This window comes from Rhamphochromis sp. 'chilingali', assembly GCF_963969265.1.
Source record: "Rhamphochromis sp. 'chilingali' genome assembly, chromosome: 16".
Taxonomy (NCBI): domain Eukaryota; kingdom Metazoa; phylum Chordata; class Actinopteri; order Cichliformes; family Cichlidae; genus Rhamphochromis; species Rhamphochromis sp. 'chilingali'.
The window spans coordinates 13,493,155-13,515,056 of NC_137943.1; the positions used below are offsets into that span (position 1 = coordinate 13,493,155).

The 21,902-nt window shown below is 40.7% G+C and overlaps 3 protein-coding genes across 4 annotated transcripts in view; 2 read left to right on the plus strand and 1 right to left on the minus strand.

Moving 5' to 3' along the window:
• LOC308383803 (rap guanine nucleotide exchange factor 4-like) overlaps positions 1-2,656 on the plus strand; it is a 28,986-nt gene extending 26,330 nt beyond the window's left edge. For both annotated transcript variants that reach the window (XM_080861925.1, XM_080861924.1), the window contains exons 25-30: positions 12-102; positions 216-266; positions 904-991; positions 1,084-1,148; positions 1,271-1,325; positions 1,448-2,656. In XM_080861925.1, coding sequence (XP_080718051.1) covers positions 12-102; positions 216-266; positions 904-991; positions 1,084-1,148; positions 1,271-1,325; positions 1,448-1,575 — 478 coding nt within the window. In that variant the 3' untranslated portion in view covers positions 1,576-2,656. The remainder of the gene's footprint in view (positions 1-11; positions 103-215; positions 267-903; positions 992-1,083; positions 1,149-1,270; positions 1,326-1,447) is intronic.
• Positions 2,657-4,210: 1,554 nt separating this feature from the next.
• On the plus strand, positions 4,211-18,420 carry LOC308412534 (uncharacterized protein). The gene is made up of 11 exons (XM_080906963.1): positions 4,211-4,714; positions 5,927-6,014; positions 8,061-8,162; positions 8,559-8,624; positions 8,766-8,794; positions 8,894-9,031; positions 11,240-11,326; positions 13,593-13,667; positions 13,784-13,890; positions 16,627-16,807; positions 16,902-18,420. Exons 1-11 carry the CDS (start codon positions 4,556-4,558, stop codon positions 17,874-17,876), a joined length of 2,007 nt encoding a protein of 668 aa, XP_080763089.1. The 5' UTR covers positions 4,211-4,555; the 3' UTR covers positions 17,877-18,420.
• Positions 18,421-18,481: 61 nt separating this feature from the next.
• Positions 18,482-21,902, minus strand: part of dnah9l (dynein, axonemal, heavy polypeptide 9 like) — a 45,267-nt gene continuing 41,846 nt past the window's right edge. The window contains exon 91 of the mRNA XM_080907839.1: positions 18,482-18,763. Within this exon, the coding sequence (XP_080763965.1) occupies positions 18,516-18,763 (248 nt within the window). The 3' untranslated portion in view covers positions 18,482-18,515. The remainder of the gene's footprint in view (positions 18,764-21,902) is intronic.

Here is a 21,902-nt window from a genome sequence, read left to right on the forward strand (position 1 = left end):
TCTGTCTGCAGCTGTCGAGAATTTAAGAACCTCAATTCATTCTTTGCCATCATCATGGGGATGAGCAACCCTGCTGTGAGCAGACTGAGCCAGACGTGGGAGGTAAACTTTATTTTTTTTAATAATCCGTGGACAGTTATGCTGTGAACCAGATCTGCATGTTGCTGTTGCTTAAATCCTCGATTCACTGAGATGCCATCTGCTTTTCCTGACAGAAACTTCCCACCAAGTTTAAGAAGTTCTATGCTGAGTTTGAGAACATGATGGTGAGTTTCATTTTCAAGTCTTTTGAAATTCATTATGGATAAACTTTTAGTTGTATTCAACCATGCTAATACTGCCGCTTTGGTTGTATAAGTCTGCTGTCTCCTCAGAGTAAAACAGATCCTTCTTCTGGAAATATTTTTTTTCTTTGTAAATGTATCTGGTTTTCAGTGATGAGTATTACAAACAAAATTAGGTTCAAACCTGTTGTCTTGGTGACAGATGCACAAAATAATGGAGGGAAAATCAACTGCATGGCTGTTCACTCACCAGCCATTTCATTAGGTACACCTTACTAATACCAGGTTGGACAACCTTTTGCCTTCAGAAAGGCTTTCATTCTTTTTGCCACAGATTCAACAAGATGCTGAAAACATTCCTCAGAGATTTGGGTCCATGTTGATATGACCCTTCTTCCTCATTCTGATTCTTGGTTTCAATTTCAGCAAGTGGTCTTGACCATGTTATCATGCCTAAATGCATGAAGTTGCTGCCATGTGATTGACCAATCAGATATTTGCTTCAATGGGCAGTTAAAAGGCATACCTAATAAGTGGCTGGTGGCATAACAGTATGTGTTTTAAAGAAAAAAACTTGATCTATAAATGTATCTAACACCAGAAACTTGTTTGGCAATAGGACCCATCAAGGAACCACCGGTCCTACCGACTTACTGTTACCAAACTGGAACCACCGATTATCCCCTTTGTGCCACTTCTTCTAAAAGGTATGACTCAGTACAGGGCTTTACAGGGCTTTAGGAAGTACTTGAAGATGGACGATTTGGGTTGTGCTTCATTTTAACCTATTTCTTTACAGATATGACATTTACACATGAGGGCAACAAGACATTCATTGACAACATGGTCAATTTTGAGAAAATGGTGAGTTCCTTTTCACAGAAAGAAGAGAGAGCATGTTTTATGCATGCAGTTTTCTCAGTGCCTTGTTGTTCTTCATTCATGTTTGCACAGTATCTAAAGCCGTTTTCTGTTTGTTCCATCAGCGTATTATAGCAAACACAATTCGACAAGTGAGACACTGTAGAAGCCAGCCATTCAGTAAGTCTGCTTATTATTCATGAGCACACTTTTATCCTCTAATCTGTTGGCCTTGCAGACAGACTGTAAACAATCTTTCCCGTCAAATTTTTTTTGTCTGCTTTATCTCTGCCTAATGTTAGATCCTGACATTTGCCAGCCGAACAAGAATCAAGCGGAGGTCCGGGCTTACGTTAGGAAGCTCTGCGTGATTGACAACCAGAGGGCGCTGACGCAGCTCTCCTACCGGCTGGAGCCTCGGCGGACATGAGCTCCAGATCCTCCACCACGACGCCTTCTCTGTGATGTTAGCATAAAAAAAACGATATAAAATAAATCAACACAACAGTAGCAAATCGCAGCATTCAGTGACTTTAGTGTTATTATGGACTATTAAGGACTGTGCCGTGAAAAGCCTCTTCTCCCTGGACAAACAGAAGCTGTTCAGCTGCTCTCTTGTCGCTGTGTCTCAGTCAACAGGCTGAGGGTTCATATCGTACTAATTATTACTGTTTGGGACCTGTTAGATAGAACTGTAATGTATAGAACTTGAATCAATATCCTGCATGACTGAAATTCGTAGACCTTGTGTTCTATACAGTGGATTTCTATCAGAGTGTCCTGTAATGTCGTGCTACCCCAAATGAGCCCTAGTTTACAATAAAGTACTGTACCTGCCTGTAGAGCAAATCGTTCTATCCTGATGATCCCACTCATAGACGCAAAACAGGAAACCCCACAAATTGTAGTGATCGAGACTCTTTGTTTACCCTGGTCAATATTAAATCTCAAAGAGCATACTTACTTTATAATCTAAATAAGTCTATAAGGACCTTTGAAAATCTGTAGGATTTGATGTCCTTTAGGTAAATATCAGTGTCCATTAATTAGTTAGACACTTTAAACCTACTTAACAGAGTATTAGTCAGATTAAATCCTTAATGGTATTACCGGCAGTGTTCAAATGGGTCACTGTAGTATTTATTGTGAGTTTTATTTGGAATTAGGGTGCAGCCAAGCGTATAAACCATCCCGGATATGTTCTGCTGTCAGTTGCAATGTCTTAGATTTGGACTGACTGCAGCTACAGAGTCTAACTTACACTTTGAGGGGAAAATCTTGTCATCTCTACCAGTTGTGTTCAATCCATGTAATTTTATTTTTGTATATGTGCGTGTAGATTTTGAGTGCGTTCTTTACAAGTGTCATTAATTTTGCTTTGATCTCAGGAGCTTTTGCTGTGCTGGTGTGTGTTGAGAACTGCAGCGAGGCTGCCTTTTCCCAAAGCAGCCTCTAACTGTACTCTGTGTAGTCTGCCTTGTAAATAAAAATAGCTAATTTAACAGTTCTAATGGTTTGGTAACCTTCTTGAGACTGTGATATTTCAGTGCGTGTGGTGGAGCTGAAGGGATGACGTTGGAAAATCTGTTGTGCAAAGAATATCCAGGAAAAATCAAAAATATTTCAGCCGCCACTGGAGAAGCCCGCCGCCGAGCTTTTTGACTTCAGTTGACGTCTGAAGGCAGGTACGGCAACACATGAGGCCTGAAAAACTAAAATGTGACAAAGACTGGCATTTGCTTACATGTGACCTCTGTGAAAGACAGGAAGTGGGAGGCACTAGAGTGGGAACTGCTCAGTGTTGTCTGGACTTGAAAAGAGCTGATCCTAGGAATACTACAAATGAGATAAACTGTAGTGTAAAGAGTGGAGATTTCATCCACTTCCTAGGAATGATAGAGGAGAGGAAAAGGTGAAGAGGTCAAAACACTTGCAACACTTGTAGGATAGAGGACAATGTTATTGCCAGGCCAGTGCATTTTGATTTGTACCACTGAGCTTTTCTCTACACTAAAACTGCAAACTGAGTTGCCAGACAGGAGGGTACTCTGACACCGGGATGTTGCAGGACTTTGTCTTTTTGAATGTCGTTGCTGTAAATTCTGTTGAGGCCTGTGTACAGTGGGTTATAGCTTTAAACGTTTCCCCTTGAATGGGTCATTTCTGAATATTAGAAACAGAAAACAAGCAGCGCTGAGCACAGTATTGAATGAGCAGTAACAGGGATTCTTATGGATCCCAGACTTTTTATATTCACCAACCTTTCATCCAAAAATGAACTCCAATGAAATACTGTGTCTTTAAGTTTCTACACTGAAACTGCATGGCGGCGAATAACGTTTGCATCACAATTTCCATTCGCCATCTGTATTTGTAAACTCATTTTTAGCTGTAAATTTGTATCTCTTTAAGCAGCCGGTCTCTCGGGATGTTGTTTATTTTATACAGTGCATTTGTACTACATGTTGTCATGATTCACTACGGCTTCTAAGAGCCGCTGGCAGTGTTTGTCGTGTTTTATTTATTCAGTGAATCACCACGAAGTCCACATTTGTACTCGATTACAGTCAACAAGTGACAAGTGTCCCTAACTTCCCATGGCTGATCTCACCTGTCCCTGCACGGTGATGTCAGCACAGCTATCCTGCTTGTTGATGTCAGTGGGTCATTCCTGTCTGGTTGAGTAACACGCCGGCCTTGCCTGGCTTCTCTGGTGAGTGTGTGTTTTTAACTGCAGAGAGTGTGAGCGGATAGATTTAGGTGCATATGTGGCAGCAACAACCTTGTTGCTAAATGATTTACACTATGTCAGACGCGCTTATAAGCCAGAGCTGTATGTGTGTGTGCATTCAGCGCTTTATATAGCCACAGTTATCCAGGAAGAAGGAATGCCCGGGATGCCAATGACCATATTTGAACTGTGTGTCTGCTGCAGACAGACGGCACACACTGACTGCAAACCGTAACTTGCACACAGTCAACGCTCACTTCTCCCTCATCTTCAAGCTTGTGTATGTGTGTGTGTGTGTGTGTGTGTGTGTGTGTGTTTGTGTGCTCTGTGTTGTAGTTACACTGGATCACCACTATCAGGCAATGTAATACCTTGTCTGGTAGTGACAGTTGACTTTTCCTCACTCACAGGGAGCAAACTTCTCTCTCTCTCGCTCTCTCTTTCCAGCACTTTCTGGTTTCTTCTCCCTGACAATCTGCTCTGCTGACCGACAACATCCACTCTGGCCCTGTGGAGGAAACTACTTCCCTTCTCTTTTGTGTTGTTCTCCTTCACTTGCTCTCAGCTCATCCGTGACTTGTATACCTTCGGGATAGCGGTTAGGTAGTTGGGCAGTCACACTTTATTGCTGCGCGCGTGTGTGTGTGTGTTTGAGTGCGCGGGAGTCAGTCAGTATGCCATGTCGTCCCCTGGCTCGTCGTTTGTGCAGATAAAGCATGAGGACTTGCTCTTCTACGAGAACTGTGGTGGAGGCAGCTTTGGGAGCGTCTACAGAGCTCTCTGGATATCCCAGGACAAGGAAGTGGCTGTGAAGAAGCTTCTGAAGATCGACAAAGAGGTAAAGTGGAGACACGCACAGACGTAGACCAATCACACATAATGTACAGTAGTCATTAGGTATTTCCTCTCCTTCGTGGGACGTTACTGCTCAAAACTTCAAAAACGGTTACTTTCCACTCAATACCCAGATTTGGATCCAAAGCCCCCTCATTCCCCCACCTCCCCCTCCCTTGTTGTCTGCCATTGTACATGTGTTTATCTTAAACATACCGCTTCTCATGCCCCCTCCTCCTCCTCCCACTCTTTGTAGATATAGCAGTTTTATTTATGCCTGGACTCCCCTGTTCCTCCCATTGTATGTTAGGGTGAGGTGAGTAGTACCTCGAGGCTTAATTCACTTCAGTTCAGGCCTGGGTGTGAGTCTCCACGAGTATGAGGCGGGCTGCATGATTTCCTTCCATGTTAATGATCCCGTGCTGGTAAAGGCTAATGGGTCTGTGTCCGGAAGCTGAAGTTGGGGCCTGTGGGTGTATTCATTCACAGTGTCAGATTTTATATAATACAAAAGCAAGTGCACACATGCATTATAGAGAAATAAAAGGTGGTGTCACAAGTGGGCCAACTTCATAAGATTACACAGGGAAGAAATTTTGTCGGTTGAGCGACTTCTCTGACACACAAAAATACACAGAGGGTGGGCATGCATGCATAAAGCTGTCTGCATAGTTCATGTGTAAATACAAGTTGATGGATAATGTGAGAAGTGCAGCTTCATGTGGAGCCTTCATGCATTGTTTTCCTGCACAAACTGATAGCCTTACAACAATAGATGAGAGTAAACCCAGAATGATGAATTTCTCTTTGGAAAAAAAAATATTTAGAGAGAAAATATTTTGCTCAATGCTCGATTGGAGTTTATGTGTAAATCCATTTCACTGTTAGTTTATTATGTTGCTTGGCAAAAGTTACATATTCCACACATGCAAAGATGATGATTGAGATGTTATTTCAGATTTATGGCCTGTTTACTGCTGCAGGGTGGAGAGTTTTTGTTTGGATAACTTGTGGAATGGAATAAGCTCAGGAATCCCGGAGACGCAATCAGGATTAACTTTAAAATTGGTTTTAACATTTAAGTTAGCCTAACATTCTGTGATTAATGATTATTAAAAGAGTTATTAAAAGATTAAAAGAGTCCTCTACTGTAAAACTTAAGTTAATGAAGGTGATCATACTTCTCTGCTTCTCTTTTTCTTGACCCCTCATCCAGGCTGAGATTCTCAGTGTACTGAGTCATAAGAACATCATTCAGTTTTATGGAGCCGTGCTGGAATCTCCCAACTATGGCATTGTCACAGGTCAGACTCGGAGTGTGTGTATGAGTGTGTTTTTGAAATATACACTTTCAGATGTTTTTGTCAGTGTAGTTTAATGCTTAAATTTAGACGAGATGCACAAAATGAAATGTGTGTGACTATCCTTGGGGTTCAGGTGTAATATAAGTATGAAGTCATTATCAGGTCAAGGTCTGAGGTAAGTCGTAAAAGCTACAGAATACAGTCAGGGCACACTGTGGTGCCATCTAAACCTGCACGTGTATGCGTGTGTGTGTATATTGGTTTAATTGGTGCGTATTTGATCCGAGGCGGAGAAAGTTACACGCGCGTTAACACATTCTCTGATGGCCGGCAAGTGTTTATGTGTGTATGGTGAAATATCAGAACATACTTTGAACACTGGTTCTTGCGGTGATTCCTGGCAGGACATTTGTAACTGAGACCAGCATGTTTGGATGTGGTTGTAATCCCGGCTGGGTTTATATGGTATAGATAAAGCACTGAAACACCACCAGCAATGTTTCTTGATGCCTAATGCTTACTGATATATCAAAAGTAAAGCAGGTATCAGCACATTTTGGTCTCTGTGTGCAGATGAAAACATTCAGGCATTCATTTCTATTTTCACAAGGCTACAAAGGCTTGTGCTCTACTTTCTGTCTTTGATCTGACATTAAGTAGCAAAATGGAAAAATTCTCACATATTTTGGATTTAAAAGTCAGGGCAGGATGTGAAGGTTGAAGGTGTTTCCGATGATTTGAGGCAGCTTCTCACCGTGTATGATTTGTGCACTGCTTAACAGTGGGCTGTAGCTCTCACACATTGTAACGTAAAACTTCAAGTACCAAGTTTGTTTCACTTGTTTAAATAGCAGTGGATGGTTTTGAAGATGCTGTAATATACACTACTGTAGACTTTATTATTTAAAATAGTGGTTGTTGCTGATGAGATTAATGGAGGCTCTGTTTTACACTGGTGCAGAGCTATAATCTTTCTTACTAATAACTCTTGTGGCTCTTTTCAAGATACTTTAACAAAAATAAGGAAATAATTGATTATTTAACAAATAAAGACCTCAGTAAATATATAAGCCAAGCATAGTGTGTGGTAGGTATTTAGGTATTAATTAATTTTTAAATACATTTATATATTAATATTATTATATTAGACATTTGAACGAGGAAGGTCCAGGCAGCCATTTCTGAGTTAAACTCCACGACACACTGTGAATGAGGCACACGGTTATAGGATGAACTGGATTTATATTTCTGTGGTGAATCTTTGTCCAGTCTACAAATATAACGAAGATAAATAAATGTTGCCGTTACCAACATTCATGCTTTTGTGTTGTGTTTGATCTGAAGTTTCATTTTATTGAAGATGAGATAATCTGGGTCATTTTGAACTCTCAGTGATACCACGGTGTTTGTTTGAGTTTGGGAAGTGAAGAAGTGTTTGGATCTGGAAATAGTTAATGACTTCTGACTTAAGAGGCGGAAGGTTGCGGGCTCTCGATGTGATGTGTAGCTACACTTCTACAGAGGCGCACATCAGTTTACAGCATAGGTTACATTGTTGGGTTTCAGAGGGATTTGTAGTTACAAAGTACCTACGGCATAGATTTAACACAGAATAACTCTGCGGCTAATCCTTAGCAGCTGCATGAAGCCATCATGTCAATATGGCCCAGAATCTCTAAGGAATTTTTATATGTTTTATGCAAGGCAGCTCTGAGATCCAACGTGGTACTGGCAATGTAACTATTAGATTGAATGTTTGGCTTTATTAGGGTGACAAAAAGAGAAACTAATTCATCCAATAATAAAATAGGATTTTTTATTGCTTTATGAAAAAAAAAAAAGTATACATGTGTGTTATATAATTGTTTTTCAGGTCAAAGGTCAAACTCAGAGTGACAGACTAATATAAAAACGGTCCTTTTTTATATAATTTTTCCTGTTAATCAGTATACTTGTTGACTCATTTTACACGATGCATTGGTGCGCATGATTTTTCTTGTTTGTCATAATGAAAATTGTTTGTGTCTGTCTGTGCTGTACTTGCAGAATATGCTAGCGCAGGGTCTCTGTATGAGTACCTCGCCAGTGAGCAGAGTGAAGAGATGGACATGAACCAGATCATGACATGGGCCATCCAGATAGCCAAGGGTAATAAGGAAAAATAAAGATGATTAAAAACTGGATATGGATATAACAGGTTATATAAGAGAGAATCTACAGTCTCTAACACACCCAATGATGTAATAAAGTCTGTCACACATTTTTAGAGAAAAAAACTTTAAACATTAATTTTTATTTAATTTTATAAACCATTTTAGTATTTTGCCCTTATTTTAGCTGATTTTTTGCTGAAGTTCTTGTCTCACTTAACGTTTTAACGTCAGTTCATAATAGATTTCTGCATTAACTGAAACTGATCAAAAACAAATGGAATTGAAAGCCAAACATTGAGTATTGTTAGATAATTCCACAAAAACCAATCAAAGTGCTGTAGTTGGTTGTTTGTTTTTGATACAACGTTATTAATGATTGGTTTCCTCATAGGGATGCATTACCTGCATGCAGAAGCTCCAGTCAAAGTGATTCACAGAGACCTCAAGTCCCGAAATGGTAACACATAATTTAAACCCCATTCTGATTAGTTTTTCTAACTTGCTTTTGGTAGATGTGCCCAATCACGAGTCCTGAATGTCAGGTATTTTCAGTGTTGTGCACCATTAACTGGACTGTATAATGTGGTCTGTTTTTCAGTGGTAATGACAGCAGATAAAGTGCTTAAGGTTTGTACCTATAATGTATTTATAAACAAAACAAAAAAGACATACATCTTGTGCATTTTTGCGCATCTTTTTAATAGCGTTTTTCCTTTGATATTTCAGATTTGTGACTTTGGAGCGTCTAAGTTTCTTTCCCATACCACCCATATGACAGTAGTGGGCACTTTTCCCTGGATGGCTCCAGAGGTCATTCAGAGCCTGCCTGTCTCTGAGACCTGTGACACCTACTCCTATGGTGTGGTGAGTTGGCAGTACTGTAGGAATATCAGTATTTTAAGATCAGGAATAAGTCTAAGAAGTAGCAGTCAGTGCTAGTGCTGTAATTTAGTGAATTACAAGTAGGAGTAGAAGTACCTCAGGGGGTACTTTTGCGGTAGTCACGGGGCATATTGACGGATGAGTGCTACTAATCCTAAGAAACAGAAATTACAATTTAATTAAAGAAATGTGCAGACCAGAGCAGGTTTAAGCAGTAAAGTTAATAGTTAATTGATAGTAATAAACCACCGAGAGGGACTCATAAATGATTAAACTAGATAAGTGGTTAAATAAGTATAAATAAGAGAATAAATAACTGAAATGCAGTACTGTGCAAAAGCCTCAAACCAGTTCATTTCTTTCTTTCTTTGTTTTTTCTTGGAAAATGAGAAATGGGTGCAGTGATTTATTGATAGAGTATGTACCGGCAGAAACTGAGTTATGATGAGCTTGAAAGTCAATGTTTGGTATGGCCACATTTATTCTTCAACACAGCCTGAACTCTGTTAGGCAGCTCTTTTGTCATTTCTTTAAGTAGTCTTCAGGAATAGTTCTCCAGGCTTCTTCAAGGACATTCAAAGCTCTTCTTTGGTTGTTTCTGCCTTTTGTTCTGTTCCCTGTCAACATGATCCCACAAAGCTTGAATAATGTTGAGGTCCGGGCTCTTGGGAGGACAAACCATGACTGATAGTGTTTCACTGTGTTTTTCTATCCACCAGGTATGCTTTTATTGCATTGGCAGTATATTTGGGATCATTGTCATACTGAAAAATGAAACCGTTGCTAAGCAGACACTTTCCAGATGGTATTGTGTGGTGGGTGAAAATCTGACTGTGCTTTTCTGCAGTTATAATTCCATCAGTTTTTACAAGATCCCACTGGCTAAAATGCCCAAACCATGACAGAGACTTCACTGTGTGTTAAACATGTTTATGCTCACTGTTGTACCTCTATGCTGACCGAATCTCTACATACAGTTGGAACCCAAAATATCAAATGTGGATTAATCAGTCCATAAGACCCAATTCCCATGTTTTTTATCCCAGTTCTTGTGTAATTTGGCATACCTTGGCCTTTTTTCACCGCTTCCTTTCCTTTACAATGTCTTTTTGACAGCCACTCTTCCACGGAGTCCATTTCTGAGGAGGAACAGCAGATGGATCAATTGAAGGGGCCAGATATACCTCTCAAATCCTGTTTTAGGGCTTTGCTGGATTTAACTTTTTTTTTTTTTAAGGACATGACTTTTAGTTACTGTTCATCTGCTGTAGATAGTTTTTAGGCCTACTACTTCCTTTGTCCACCACTTGTCCAGTATTGCAACATGTTTTTTTGTTTTTTTTAAAGGATACATGTACACTATACCGAGACGTGGCAAGTTTTTGGCTAATAGCTCTCTGGGAGTCAAACATTTCATGTCTGTCAAACTGTATTTTCTTTGCTATTTTTCATAGACTCAATTTCTTCTAATTTCTTTAGTTATGTGTTTTTTTGTGACAGGGTGCTAGTAACAAAGACGCTGAAGATACTATTTAAAATTGGTTCTTTGCCCTGTTGTTATGTGTACTGGTTCATCCCTTGAGTTTGATACCTTTTTTACGAATGATTCATAGGTCAGCATTAAGAGGCTTAACCAACCAACCAAAAAAAAATGTATCTGAGAACAATCAGGTACAAGGAATGGACTGAAAATTAATGAAAAGGGAAAAGTAGCCAAAGAAAAGCTCTTTAGACAGCCTGAAAAACTACTGCTCCAAAATTACATGAAAGCCTGACTTTATGGACTTTCGAGACTTTTGCACAGTACTAACTTAAAGCATGGTTATTAAGTTATACCATTTGCAGCTGTAGCTAGTAGTATGGATAAAAGATTGGGATCTCCTCTTAAACAATGAGTCACGGCTAAATGGAGTAGCTAAGAAGTTTGGGTAAATGGTAACATGATAAAGTTGCAAGTAATCCGGTGATAACATAAAAATTTCTGGCAAATGCAAAGGTCAGATTAAAATAATGCAGAAAAACTGTAAAACTTAAGTAGAGCATACTGGCCTGAACGCTAACAGTTTTTATACTCATTCCAATAGTTTCTCACCTCACGTATCAACAGTACTGAGGCCATGTAGTTGTCACTAGTAACTGTACGCTGTTTCACTGCATTAAGCGAACCAACACCGTCTGTTCTGTGGCCAGGTGCTATGGGAGATGCTGACTCGGGAGGTTCCATTCAAAGGTTTCGAAGGGCTGCAGGTCGCATGGCTGGTGGTGGAAAAGCAAGAGGTAACCTACACGTACATACATGTGCACTTTTTTGAACATACTAAAAGCATTTAGACCCACCAGAGTTTGAAGCAACTGGAGGCACAATGTGATGCTCTCATGGTTTCCACTGTGAGCTGGTGAGGCTAAGGCAGAGTATTTTTAGGCCTGATGTCAGTTCTCTGCTCTTGTAAGGCCTGGATACACAGCAGTGGAGCTTGGCCAGACTCCCCCTGGTTAAAGCCTTTACGAGTGAGAGAGGCAGACAGAGTAAAAGAGAGAGAGGGGGGGAAAGAAGAGAAGATTGCAGCGGTGGGAGGGTCGATTCTTTGGGTTTATGAGTGGTAGGGGATGATGGTTATGCTGCATCTGTGTTTCAGTTACTAAAGTGACCGAAGCCCCTGTAAGAGAAACACACACACGCACGCACGCACGCACGCACGCACGCACGCACGCACGCACGCACGCACACAACAAAACAACACAGAGAACATGATTCCTTCGGAGCTGCTGGCTCGTCTCCAAATACTCTCCCTAAATAACTCTCTCTCTCTTCCTCTTTCCCAGTCTCCGTCTGATTTTCCCTTTCCATTGCTACACCTCTCTTCCTGACCCTTTAGTTCGCCCTCTCTCCACTCTGAGTTGGTGATATTTTAGGATTAATCCCCAGGGAAACCGTTTCCATTTACCGCATTGTACTATGGAGATGTCTGGGCCTATGATGTTCAAAGGGATTGGTTTTGTAACTGCAGTTTACACAGTACAAAAGAAAGATATACATGAACCCCCCTCCCCACCATTTAGCTCATAAACACTGTGATGGATTGTAATTTGCTGAAACTTGGAATTATAAACCTAATATTGTGAACCTATAAACTAGTTTCTTCTGAGATTAGTCCTAATTTCAAAGGACATGAACATGTTTTTCCTTGGTCAGCTTTTTAGCTTTTTCAACATAATACACACAGATTTCTGCTAAAGTTAAGACATCTCTGTTCGCTCATTACTCATTTCAGCTGTGTTAAAAATTTCAGTATAAGGGTGAAGGTTTTGGCACAGTCTCTTCCCCCGAGCACTTAGTCCTGGATCTTGGTATATTCTTTATTTAAACGATTTCTAATCTCTCAGCGTATAATATGGAGAAACGAGCGACACATTTTAACACATAGTAGCCAAATGACAGGATTCTAAATTTAATTCTATAGCCACCAGAGCCAAGTTTGTTAAAGTTACTCCAAATCTGTGTCATCCACATAAAAGTTAAAGGAAACATTTTCTGCGTTTTCTGAATAATGCTACTCAACAGGAAACTGCAGAACACTGGAGCAGTAAAAGTATATAAGAGGTTGAGGATGATGAAGAGCTGGACAAATGTATAAAGAGAGCTAAAGTGGAAAAGGTTACAATTTAGTCTGTTACCTAGTTAGATTTTTCTAAAATGCCGTTTTCTGGTTTTCAGAAGAGGCAGGACTATTGCACATTTGAAGGAAGGGTGAACAATGCTGGTTAAAGGTGAGGGCTAATGGTCCCCAGAGTTTACTTTACTATGTCAAAGGAGCAGGTGGAGGTCTTTAAAGAGGAATAATACAGTAAAGTTTTCGCAGAGTGTTGGAGTAAAAAGAATTTGGAACCGAGACAAGATCTGCAAAGTCTCTGGTGTTTGAAAGCTATTTTTCTGACTTGATTTAGAATGAAATGTAATGCCAATTCTGATATCACCTCAGATCAGATCAGCTTTTGGTTAAATGCTGTGCATTTCTACTTAGCAAATGGAAGCATCCTAACATGCTGTTATTACCATGCATTGTCATTATGGGGAAGGCATCAAATTGCAAAGCTCCATCCTTTTGTACATGCTCACAGAGCCAAATATAAGACTGCAGACTCTCATTCTGAAGTTGTTGACGCTGAAGTAGTCAAACGGGTTGGCTGCGCAGGAAACTTATTCAATTTTGTTTGCCTAGTTTTTAAAAATTCAAGGTGCAGTTTATATCCAAAAAGTGTTTTTGCACAACATTATGATAAAAAATGTGATCACTTCATTATTTTCCTCTATTATACAACTGTGTAAAGTTTCATGTTAATTAGTGTAAAAAATCTTGAGTTTGGGCCAAAAGTGTGTGTTTTGCGGTCACTTTGACCTGATCACCAGATAGCTATTTGCATGAATGGATGGTTGACTAAATGAAAACACTCTGGTGAGTTAAGAAAAAAACAAAACGGGGTGGTTTCATTTGTATAGTAATTATTTTTATATGTGTCTGTGTTATTGTGTTTGGCTATCCAGAGGCTGACCATTCCCACCAGCTGTCCAGCAAGTTTTGCAGAGCTGATGAGAAAATGTTGGCAAGCAGACCCAAAGGTAAGCTAAACAGACTCAGGACACAATGATTAATGTGCGGAAAAAAGTTTCATATAGCGCACCGAATGCTTTCAAAGATACACGATCATATCCTGTGTGTACAAATGTATTTACAGGAGCGTCCACAGTTTAAGCAGGTGCTGGCAACCCTGGAGGCCATGGCTAACGATAGCAGGCTACCGGACCAGTGTAACTCCTTCCTACACAACAAGGACCAGTGGAGGTACACACACAAAAAACACAGTCTTGTAGACATCCAAAATAAGAGTGTAACTGCACTGTGTCAGAGGGATCTCCTGACGTTTTTAAGTGCATGCTATAAAGTGTTGTTCTCTTATGAGGCTGACAAATCCACCCTCTTGAATGCGTGTGCACACGGTAGATCACAAATCCACACACGCATCAGCATGTACCCTCGCTCACATACATGTATACATACACAACTCTGTGGACACTGAAGCTCAAGGGAGAAGCTGAATGTGTGACCCTGTACTCTACTTCAGTCTATATTAAGCTCACTGGAAAGTAGCCATGGAAGAGATTCCTCTACTCCTCCACTCTGCCCTCACTCCGACATGGGGAGAAAGAGACAAGGGGTGGGGTTGGAGGTGGTGTGGGGTGGTTGAGGAGAAATCAAACTGAAGAGTTGAAGAGGAGGAGGAGGAGGAGGAGGAGAGGTTCAGGGAGGAACAGAAATGTATTGTGTGAGTGTGAAATCTAAAACACTGAGCGAGACACAAACAGCAAGGATAGAGAAAAACAAGAGTGGACAGATGAGGGGAGGTTGGGGGGTGCAGGGAAAAAGGGAGAGAGAGGTGGCCAATGGAACAGCAGGAGGAGAGAAGGTGCAAAATTCTGTGCATATTTAACATGAGTACAGGAAGGCAATCAATTCTGAGTGAAGTTTTAGGTATGGGTGGAAAAACTTGGACAAGCTGGGAGGAGAGGTGAAGGGGTGGGATGAATGAAAGGGGAAGTATGGAAGGAATACAGGAGGAGGTATGACTCTGCACATGTCTATATTTAGTTGCCCTGAGAGATGATTGTGTTTGTGAATGCAGGCTCATCGACAGCCAATCCAATAGTGACCTCTTGTGGCAAAGGAGAGTACTGCATCAAAAGACGACTATAAAACAATGTTGTGTTCTGCTGTAAAAAGTTAACTACTCACAACTGCAAACTACTTCCTCATGAACATAAAATATTTTAATGTTATAAAAAAATGAAAGTATCAAGTGAATGTGAAATAAAATTCATGAAAGAAATGAAAATGAATTGTAGTTTCCAGTGAGTATGCCTCAGAGGTCACTGCAAAATTCAAAAAATGTAAACTTTCACATTTTGCATATTCAATATACATAAAGTGAAAAATGTCTTGCAGCTTATGAAAATCACAAATCCAGTATCTTAAATCATTAAAATATTAATTATAATGACGTTTACGATACAGAAATGACCAGCTTTTGAATAATATGCTTATTTAGGCCCTCAATATTTTGCATCAGTGTCTTAGCACGGATTCAATCAAGTGTTGGCTCTGCTGTGGTGTTATTGAGGCCCAGGTTGCTGTTTGTATTTTTGGGTCTGGTGTTTCTTGACTTCCTTTTTTCAATATTCCAGGTGCTTGATGAGGTTCAGGCCAGACAAGTTGGCCGGTTACAAACAATAACAGTAATAATAACACTGTAATAACACGGTCAGCATACCATTCAGTCGTAGTTTTGGCACTATGGCTGGGTGCTGCTAGAGGTCCTTCTGGAAACGAACCGCTCTCTCCATAAAGTTTGTCAGCAGGTGGACGCATGAAGTGCTCTAAAATCTCTTTCTGATTGTCTCATGTTGACTTTGGATTAACATGGTGGACCAAACAATGTCACCGACACCAGCAGATGACATGGCGCCCCAAATCGTCACAGACTACTTCAAACACCTTGGATTCTTGGCTCCTCTCCATTCTTCTGACAGACTCTAGGAACATGATGTCCAACTAAAATGCAAAATTGAGTTTCATCTGAAAAGAGGACTTTCACTGAGTTCTTTTTGTTCTTAGCCCAGTTAAGACTCTTTTGGTGTTGTCTCTCCTTTCCTGGAGACCTCTGTGGTGGCTTTGGATGCACAGAAACCAGGATCAGTCCACTCTGAATCTTTCTTAAGTTTTTGACAATTTTTTAAAGGGTGCGATCATTCGTGTTGCATGTGCACCTTTTCCTACTACAGTGTTCCCTTTCAGTTAATCCCATTAATAAGCTTTGATACAACACTCTGAAAGGCCAGGCTTTTCATCAAACGCCTTCTTACCCTCTTTGTGGAAAGTGTCAGTGACCATCATAGAAATGACTGCCAAGTCAGCAGTCATCTCCATGATTGTAGTTGTGTGTACTGAACTAGATCGAGAGTTGGCATAGCAATTTACTTAAAATGAAAGCTTTCAAATAATCTGGGGTACTGGATTTCTGATTTTCATGACCTGTAAGTCATTAGCAGGGGTCCCCAATCCCAGTCCACGAGGGCCGGTGTCCCTGCAGGTTTTAGATATGTCCTTGATCCACCACAGCTGATGTAAATGGATAAATTACCTTCTCAACGTGTCTTGAAGTTCAACAGAGGCCTGGTAATGAACTAATCATGTGATTCAGGTGTGTTGACCCAGGGTGAGATCTAAAACCTGCAGGGACACCGGCCCTCGTGGACTGCAATTGGGGACCCCTGGTCATTAGCATCAATGTTAAAACAAAAAGATTTCAAATAATTCACATTATGTGTATTGAATATATGATATATGACATAAATTAAAAATAAAACCTTTTCATTATATACAGTTTTTTTAGATGCACTGGTAGCTGTTTTTAGCAGACTACATATTAATTATTATATTCTCATTCTGAATATAGTCATTTCTCCTTTAAAACCTGGAGTTAATCACTGACCACTAATGTTTTCATGTGTACAAATACTTTAGGTGTGAAATTGAGTCAACATTAGAGCGCCTCCGGAAGCTAGAGAGGGAACTTTACTCCAAGGAGAAGGAGCTAGAGGAGAGAGAGAGGAGGCTCAGACTGTGGGAAGAGAGGCTAATGGAGAGGTCCAACATGACTCCTAGCCCCACCTCCCTACTCATGGAGCGCTCAAACATCTCACCGGTACGCAAAACTTGCCTGTATATAATTTATCTCAAACTGCCATAAACAAAATTAACTGATACCTTTTTCTTAATCTTGCCCTTGTCTCTACCAGTTCTTCACACCGATGTCCATCAGCTCCTCGGGCTCGTTCTTCCGCTCACACTCTCAGGACTCCAATAGCGCTGGGGTCAGCAGTGCTGGTGTCAGCTCTCTCCTTCGCACACTAAGCAACGGAGACACAGAGAGGGGGAGCAGTGTGGTGCTGGAGAGAGGGATGGGCTCGCTCGACAGCACGAGGCTGCACGCCATGTTCCGAGGGTTGCAGGGGAGGTTAGGGGAGGAGGACGAGGAAGAGGAGGGTACCCTAGAGGAGAAAAGCTGGGGACAGAGAGACAGAGATGACAGTGGGAGTCTGGAGGGAGGAAGGGTGCAGGTGACACTCAGGAGTTTCCCCGGTGGCGTAGTGGAAAGGGAGGAGAGGACATGGGAGGAAGGGGACAGGGAGAGAGGAGGAATGCAAAGAAGCAGGGTGACTACTATTGTCCGAGGGTACTCGGGGGGATTTGGGGAGGCGGAAGGAGAGAGGGATAGAGAGGGAGGATGGGAGATAGAAAAACTCGGCGACACGCTGGAAGAGAGAGGGATGGAGGGTGGTCTCGAAGGAGGGAGGCTCCCAACGATGTTCAAAGGTCTCCATGGGAGCATGGGGGGCTTTGGGGACATGCTGTCTTTAGATATGGATGAGATGGGGGAGATGGAGAGACTGGGTGACATGGACATGAACATGGGCGACCTGGGAGTGATGAAAGTCATTGGTCACGGCGTCAGAAGTGAGCTGGGGGTCAGGGGTCGCAGGAATGACATGGGAGTTGTAGTCCAGGATGTTAGAGGAGACGTCAGCGAGGCCATCAGCCAAAAGATCAGGGGTGAAGTGGGTGTCGTCGGTCACTCTGGGGTGCAGGTGAGCATGCGGGCATCGTCTAATCAGAACTCTGTTAAGAGCTGCAGCATGCGGCACGGAACCAAGATCAACATGGCAACAGCAGCCATGGACATGATGGAGCTCGACTGGTCTGACAGTGATTAGATGACACCTTAGCAGAAACATGCACAGAAATACACACACAGAAATACACACCGAGGCCAAACTAGAAAGATTTTGACTTGTAAGCACATGCAGTATCTGAGCTACAGTATGTGCGATCTCCTGTTAAAAAAAAGAGCTGGTATACACACATTTTTTGTTAATTTGTTTTTTAATTAAATGGACGAATACTACACCCATGTGTACTGTGAAGAGGGAAGGAAGGAAAAGGCAGTTTGAGGTTGTACTGTCATGTTGTCAGATTGGCTTCACCTGTGTAATTTAATGTGCTATTAAAACTGATGCATAACATACTGTAAGAGGTACAAGTGTAACAAAATAAGACACTTGAACGCCGCTCTAACGAGGCAGCACTGTCTTTGTTTTCTTTTTTTTTTTCTTCTCCTGCTTATATCTTGTAGTTTATAGATTTGATTTGTTCCAAACATGCTTTGACTTTCAGTTCTAACTGTGATCTAGTGTGTGAAGTATTGGCATTTTTCTCTGTACATTTTATCATTTTTCAATAAAAAGAAAAGAAATCTTATTATATTCCAGTCACTTTGCGCTACTAATAAGTTCAAAAGGGACATCAGGAGCACTGAGGACACACTGCATCTTCACTGAGAACTCTTACACTTTTCACACACTGAGTAGAAGAGCCACTCCGGCCAGGACCCATTTGGCAGGTCGCTCCCTGGTTTTTAGACTGAAAGTCCAAACATACGTGGGTCCTCTGATCTTGGTCTTGTAGAGGGGACACTCGTAGATATTCCTGGTTTCCTGACGGTCACTGGGTACAGCTCGAACTGAGATAACAGGCATGGTTGGGGTCAGTTCCTTTAAACGAGCCTCAGTTATCACTCCGGTCTGAGTGTCCCATCTTGCACCTGTAGTCGGGCGTAGGTGAAGAAGAGAGAAGACTTAAAGCACTTTTGGGGATTTTTATGCCCCATTAACTCTCCTAGCTGCTGTTCAAGGCCATATCTGCTGCTCATCCTGAGAAGTAAGTCTGTTTTTTGCAGAGTATCATGATGTTGCAGTGAAGTTTTCACTTAAATGTGTCAATTAATCATTATATGCTTATTCTATCTAGAAGTTATAAGCACAAAATTGCTTTATAGAGTCCCAGTGATCTCTGATCATCAAATTCCAATCATTAAATCTTGAGCCCAAGTGAACGGTTTATATGAGGTGCCGTAAGGGACATTATTAATGAAACGCTCTCACACACACTACTGAAATTTTAGCTCTCACACACACCACTGAAACGCTCTCACACACACTACTGAAATTTTAGCTCTCACACACACAACTGAAATTTTAGCTCTCACACACACTACTGAAATTTTAGCTCTCACACACAACTGAAACGCTCTCACACACACACTACTGAAATTTTAGCTCTCACACACACCACTGAAACGCTCTCACACACACACAACTGAAACGCTCTCACACACACTACTGAAATTTTAGCTCTCACACACACCACTGAAACGCTCTCACACACACACAACTGAAACGCTCTCACACACACTACTGAAATTTTAGCTCTCACACACACCACTGAAACGCTCTCACACACACACTACTGAAATTTTAGCTCTCACACACACAACTGAAACGCTCTCACACACACTACTGAAATTTTAGCTCTCACACACACCACTGAAACGCTCTCACACACACACAACTGAAACGCTCTCACACACACTACTGAAATTTTAGCTCTCACACACACAACTGAAACGCTCTCACACACACTACTGAAATTTTAGCTCTCACACACACAACTGAAATTTTAGCTCTCACACACACAACTGAAACGCTCTCACACACACACTACTGAAATTTTAGCTCTCACACACACAACTGAAACGCTCTCACACACACTACTGAAATTTTAGCTCTCACACACACAACTGAAATGCTCTCACACACACTACTGAAACGCTCTCACACACACACTACTGAAATTTTAGCTCTCACACACACCACTGAAACGCTCTCACACACACACAACTGAAACGCTCTCACACACACTACTGAAATTTTAGCTCTCACACACACTACTGAAATTTTAGCTCTCACACACACTACTGAAATGCTCTCACACACACTACTGAAACGCTCTCTCACACACTACTGAAATTTTAGCTCTCACACACACTACTGAAACGCTCTCACACACACTACTGAAACGCTCTCACACACACAACTGAAATTTTAGCTCTCACACACACAACTGAAATTTTAGCTCTCACACACACTACTGAAACGCTCTCACACACACAACTGAAATTTTAGCTCTCACACACACAACTGAAATTTTAGCTCTCACACACACTACTGAAACGCTCTCACACACACTACTGAAACGCTCTCACACACACTACTGAAACGCTCTCACACACACTACTGAAACGCTCTCACACACACTACTGAAATTTTAGCTCTCACACACACTACTGAAATTTTAGTTCTCACACACACTACTGAAACGCTCTCACACACACTACTGAAATTTTAGCTCTCACACACACTACTGAAATTTTAGCTCTCACACACACTACCGAAACGCTCTCACACACACTACTGAAACGCTCTCACACACACCACTGAAACCAGAGGCATTTCTGCTGAACAGGAAGTTGTTTCCTGACAAGGAAACTGATGGAAAAAGTGGTATATTTCAAAACACTACAAGGATTTCTACTCAGCAACCTGCTAGTACAGCAGTCCCCAACCTTTTTTGCGCCACGTAAATGATATAAAAATAAAAAAACGATAAATACCATGAAAACCATAAATAGAAATGTGTTCGAATTTTTGTGGAGGAATAAAACCCATTACATAGAAAGATCTCAGCTTGTGAAGGGATACAATAAAGGTGGTATCAAAACTCCAGAATTGGAATTTATGGTTGGCACCCTTAGAATTAAATGGTTAAAATCTTGTCTGTCACAGCCAGACTCTACTTAGCTCCACATCCCATGATTCTTGTTTAATAAAATAGTATACAGGATTAGACTTTATTTTGAAATGTGATTTTGCGGCAAATAAAATCCCCATAAAGATATCAAACTTTCCAAAACAGACGTTGCATTTTTGGGAAAATGAGATTTTCAACTTCTCCCCATAATTCAACCTTATGGAATAATAGGGTAATAACACTTAATCAAAAATCAATTTTCAAGAGTGACTGGTTTGAACAAAAATATTATATTCATAACAGATTTGTTGGATGATAACGGTGTCATTCTAAGTTACACAGACTTTTCAGAAAAATATTGTCTAAACTGTTCTCAAAGAGAATATAACAAATTTTGTGAACTGGTCCCACTGCCTCTGCTTCATTTGATTAAAATTTTTATGATATACAATAATTTCTCATCAGTGCTCCCAAATTTATTGCTAGGGCAATGTCAGCTGTTTGATAAAAATGCAATAAGAAATTTGTTAGTAGTTTCTTCAAAGACAAAATATTTCATAGTTACAACAGAATGGTTACATGGCATGGTTCTAATTTAGTTATTTCATATACACTGGATAAAGCATACTAAAAATTTATGAAATAGCCTATTCTACCTAAAGTTAAAGAAACACACTTTAAACAAAACTAATACTGTGGCAGAATTTCTAAAAAAAGAGATTTGGCTTTGAGGTGGATCAGTGTTCTTTTTGTACTGATGAAAATGAAACCCTAGAACATCTTTTTTTTTTCCTATGCCCTATCACACAATGTATTTGGTGCAACTTAAAAAATTGGATTTCCCTAAATATTAATGATGTGCCACTGTTTGAATTACATCATAATTTTTTTTATATGGATCATCTAGCATTGGATGTCTCAGACATTATTAACATCATCATACTTGTTGAGTATTGCAGCATCGACAGCGATCAACTCGAAGGAAAATGACGACGGAGGCAAAAATGTCCTTAATATTTTTGGGAACTTTATTCCTCATCAACATGCGGCAAAACTTTTCTCATGGGTGCCATTTTCGTTGTGGTATACTTTTT

Coding starts and splice junctions, on each gene's coding strand:
- LOC308412534 (XM_080906963.1), top strand. CDS start 4,556: ATGTCGTCCCCTGGCTCGTCGTTTGTGCAGATAAAGCATGAGGACTTG. Junction 8,163..8,558: donor GGCCATCCAGATAGCCAAGG/GTAATAAGGAAA, acceptor GTTTCCTCATAG/GGATGCATTACCTGCATGCA. Junction 13,668..13,783: donor GTTGGCAAGCAGACCCAAAG/GTAAGCTAAACA, acceptor ATGTATTTACAG/GAGCGTCCACAGTTTAAGCA.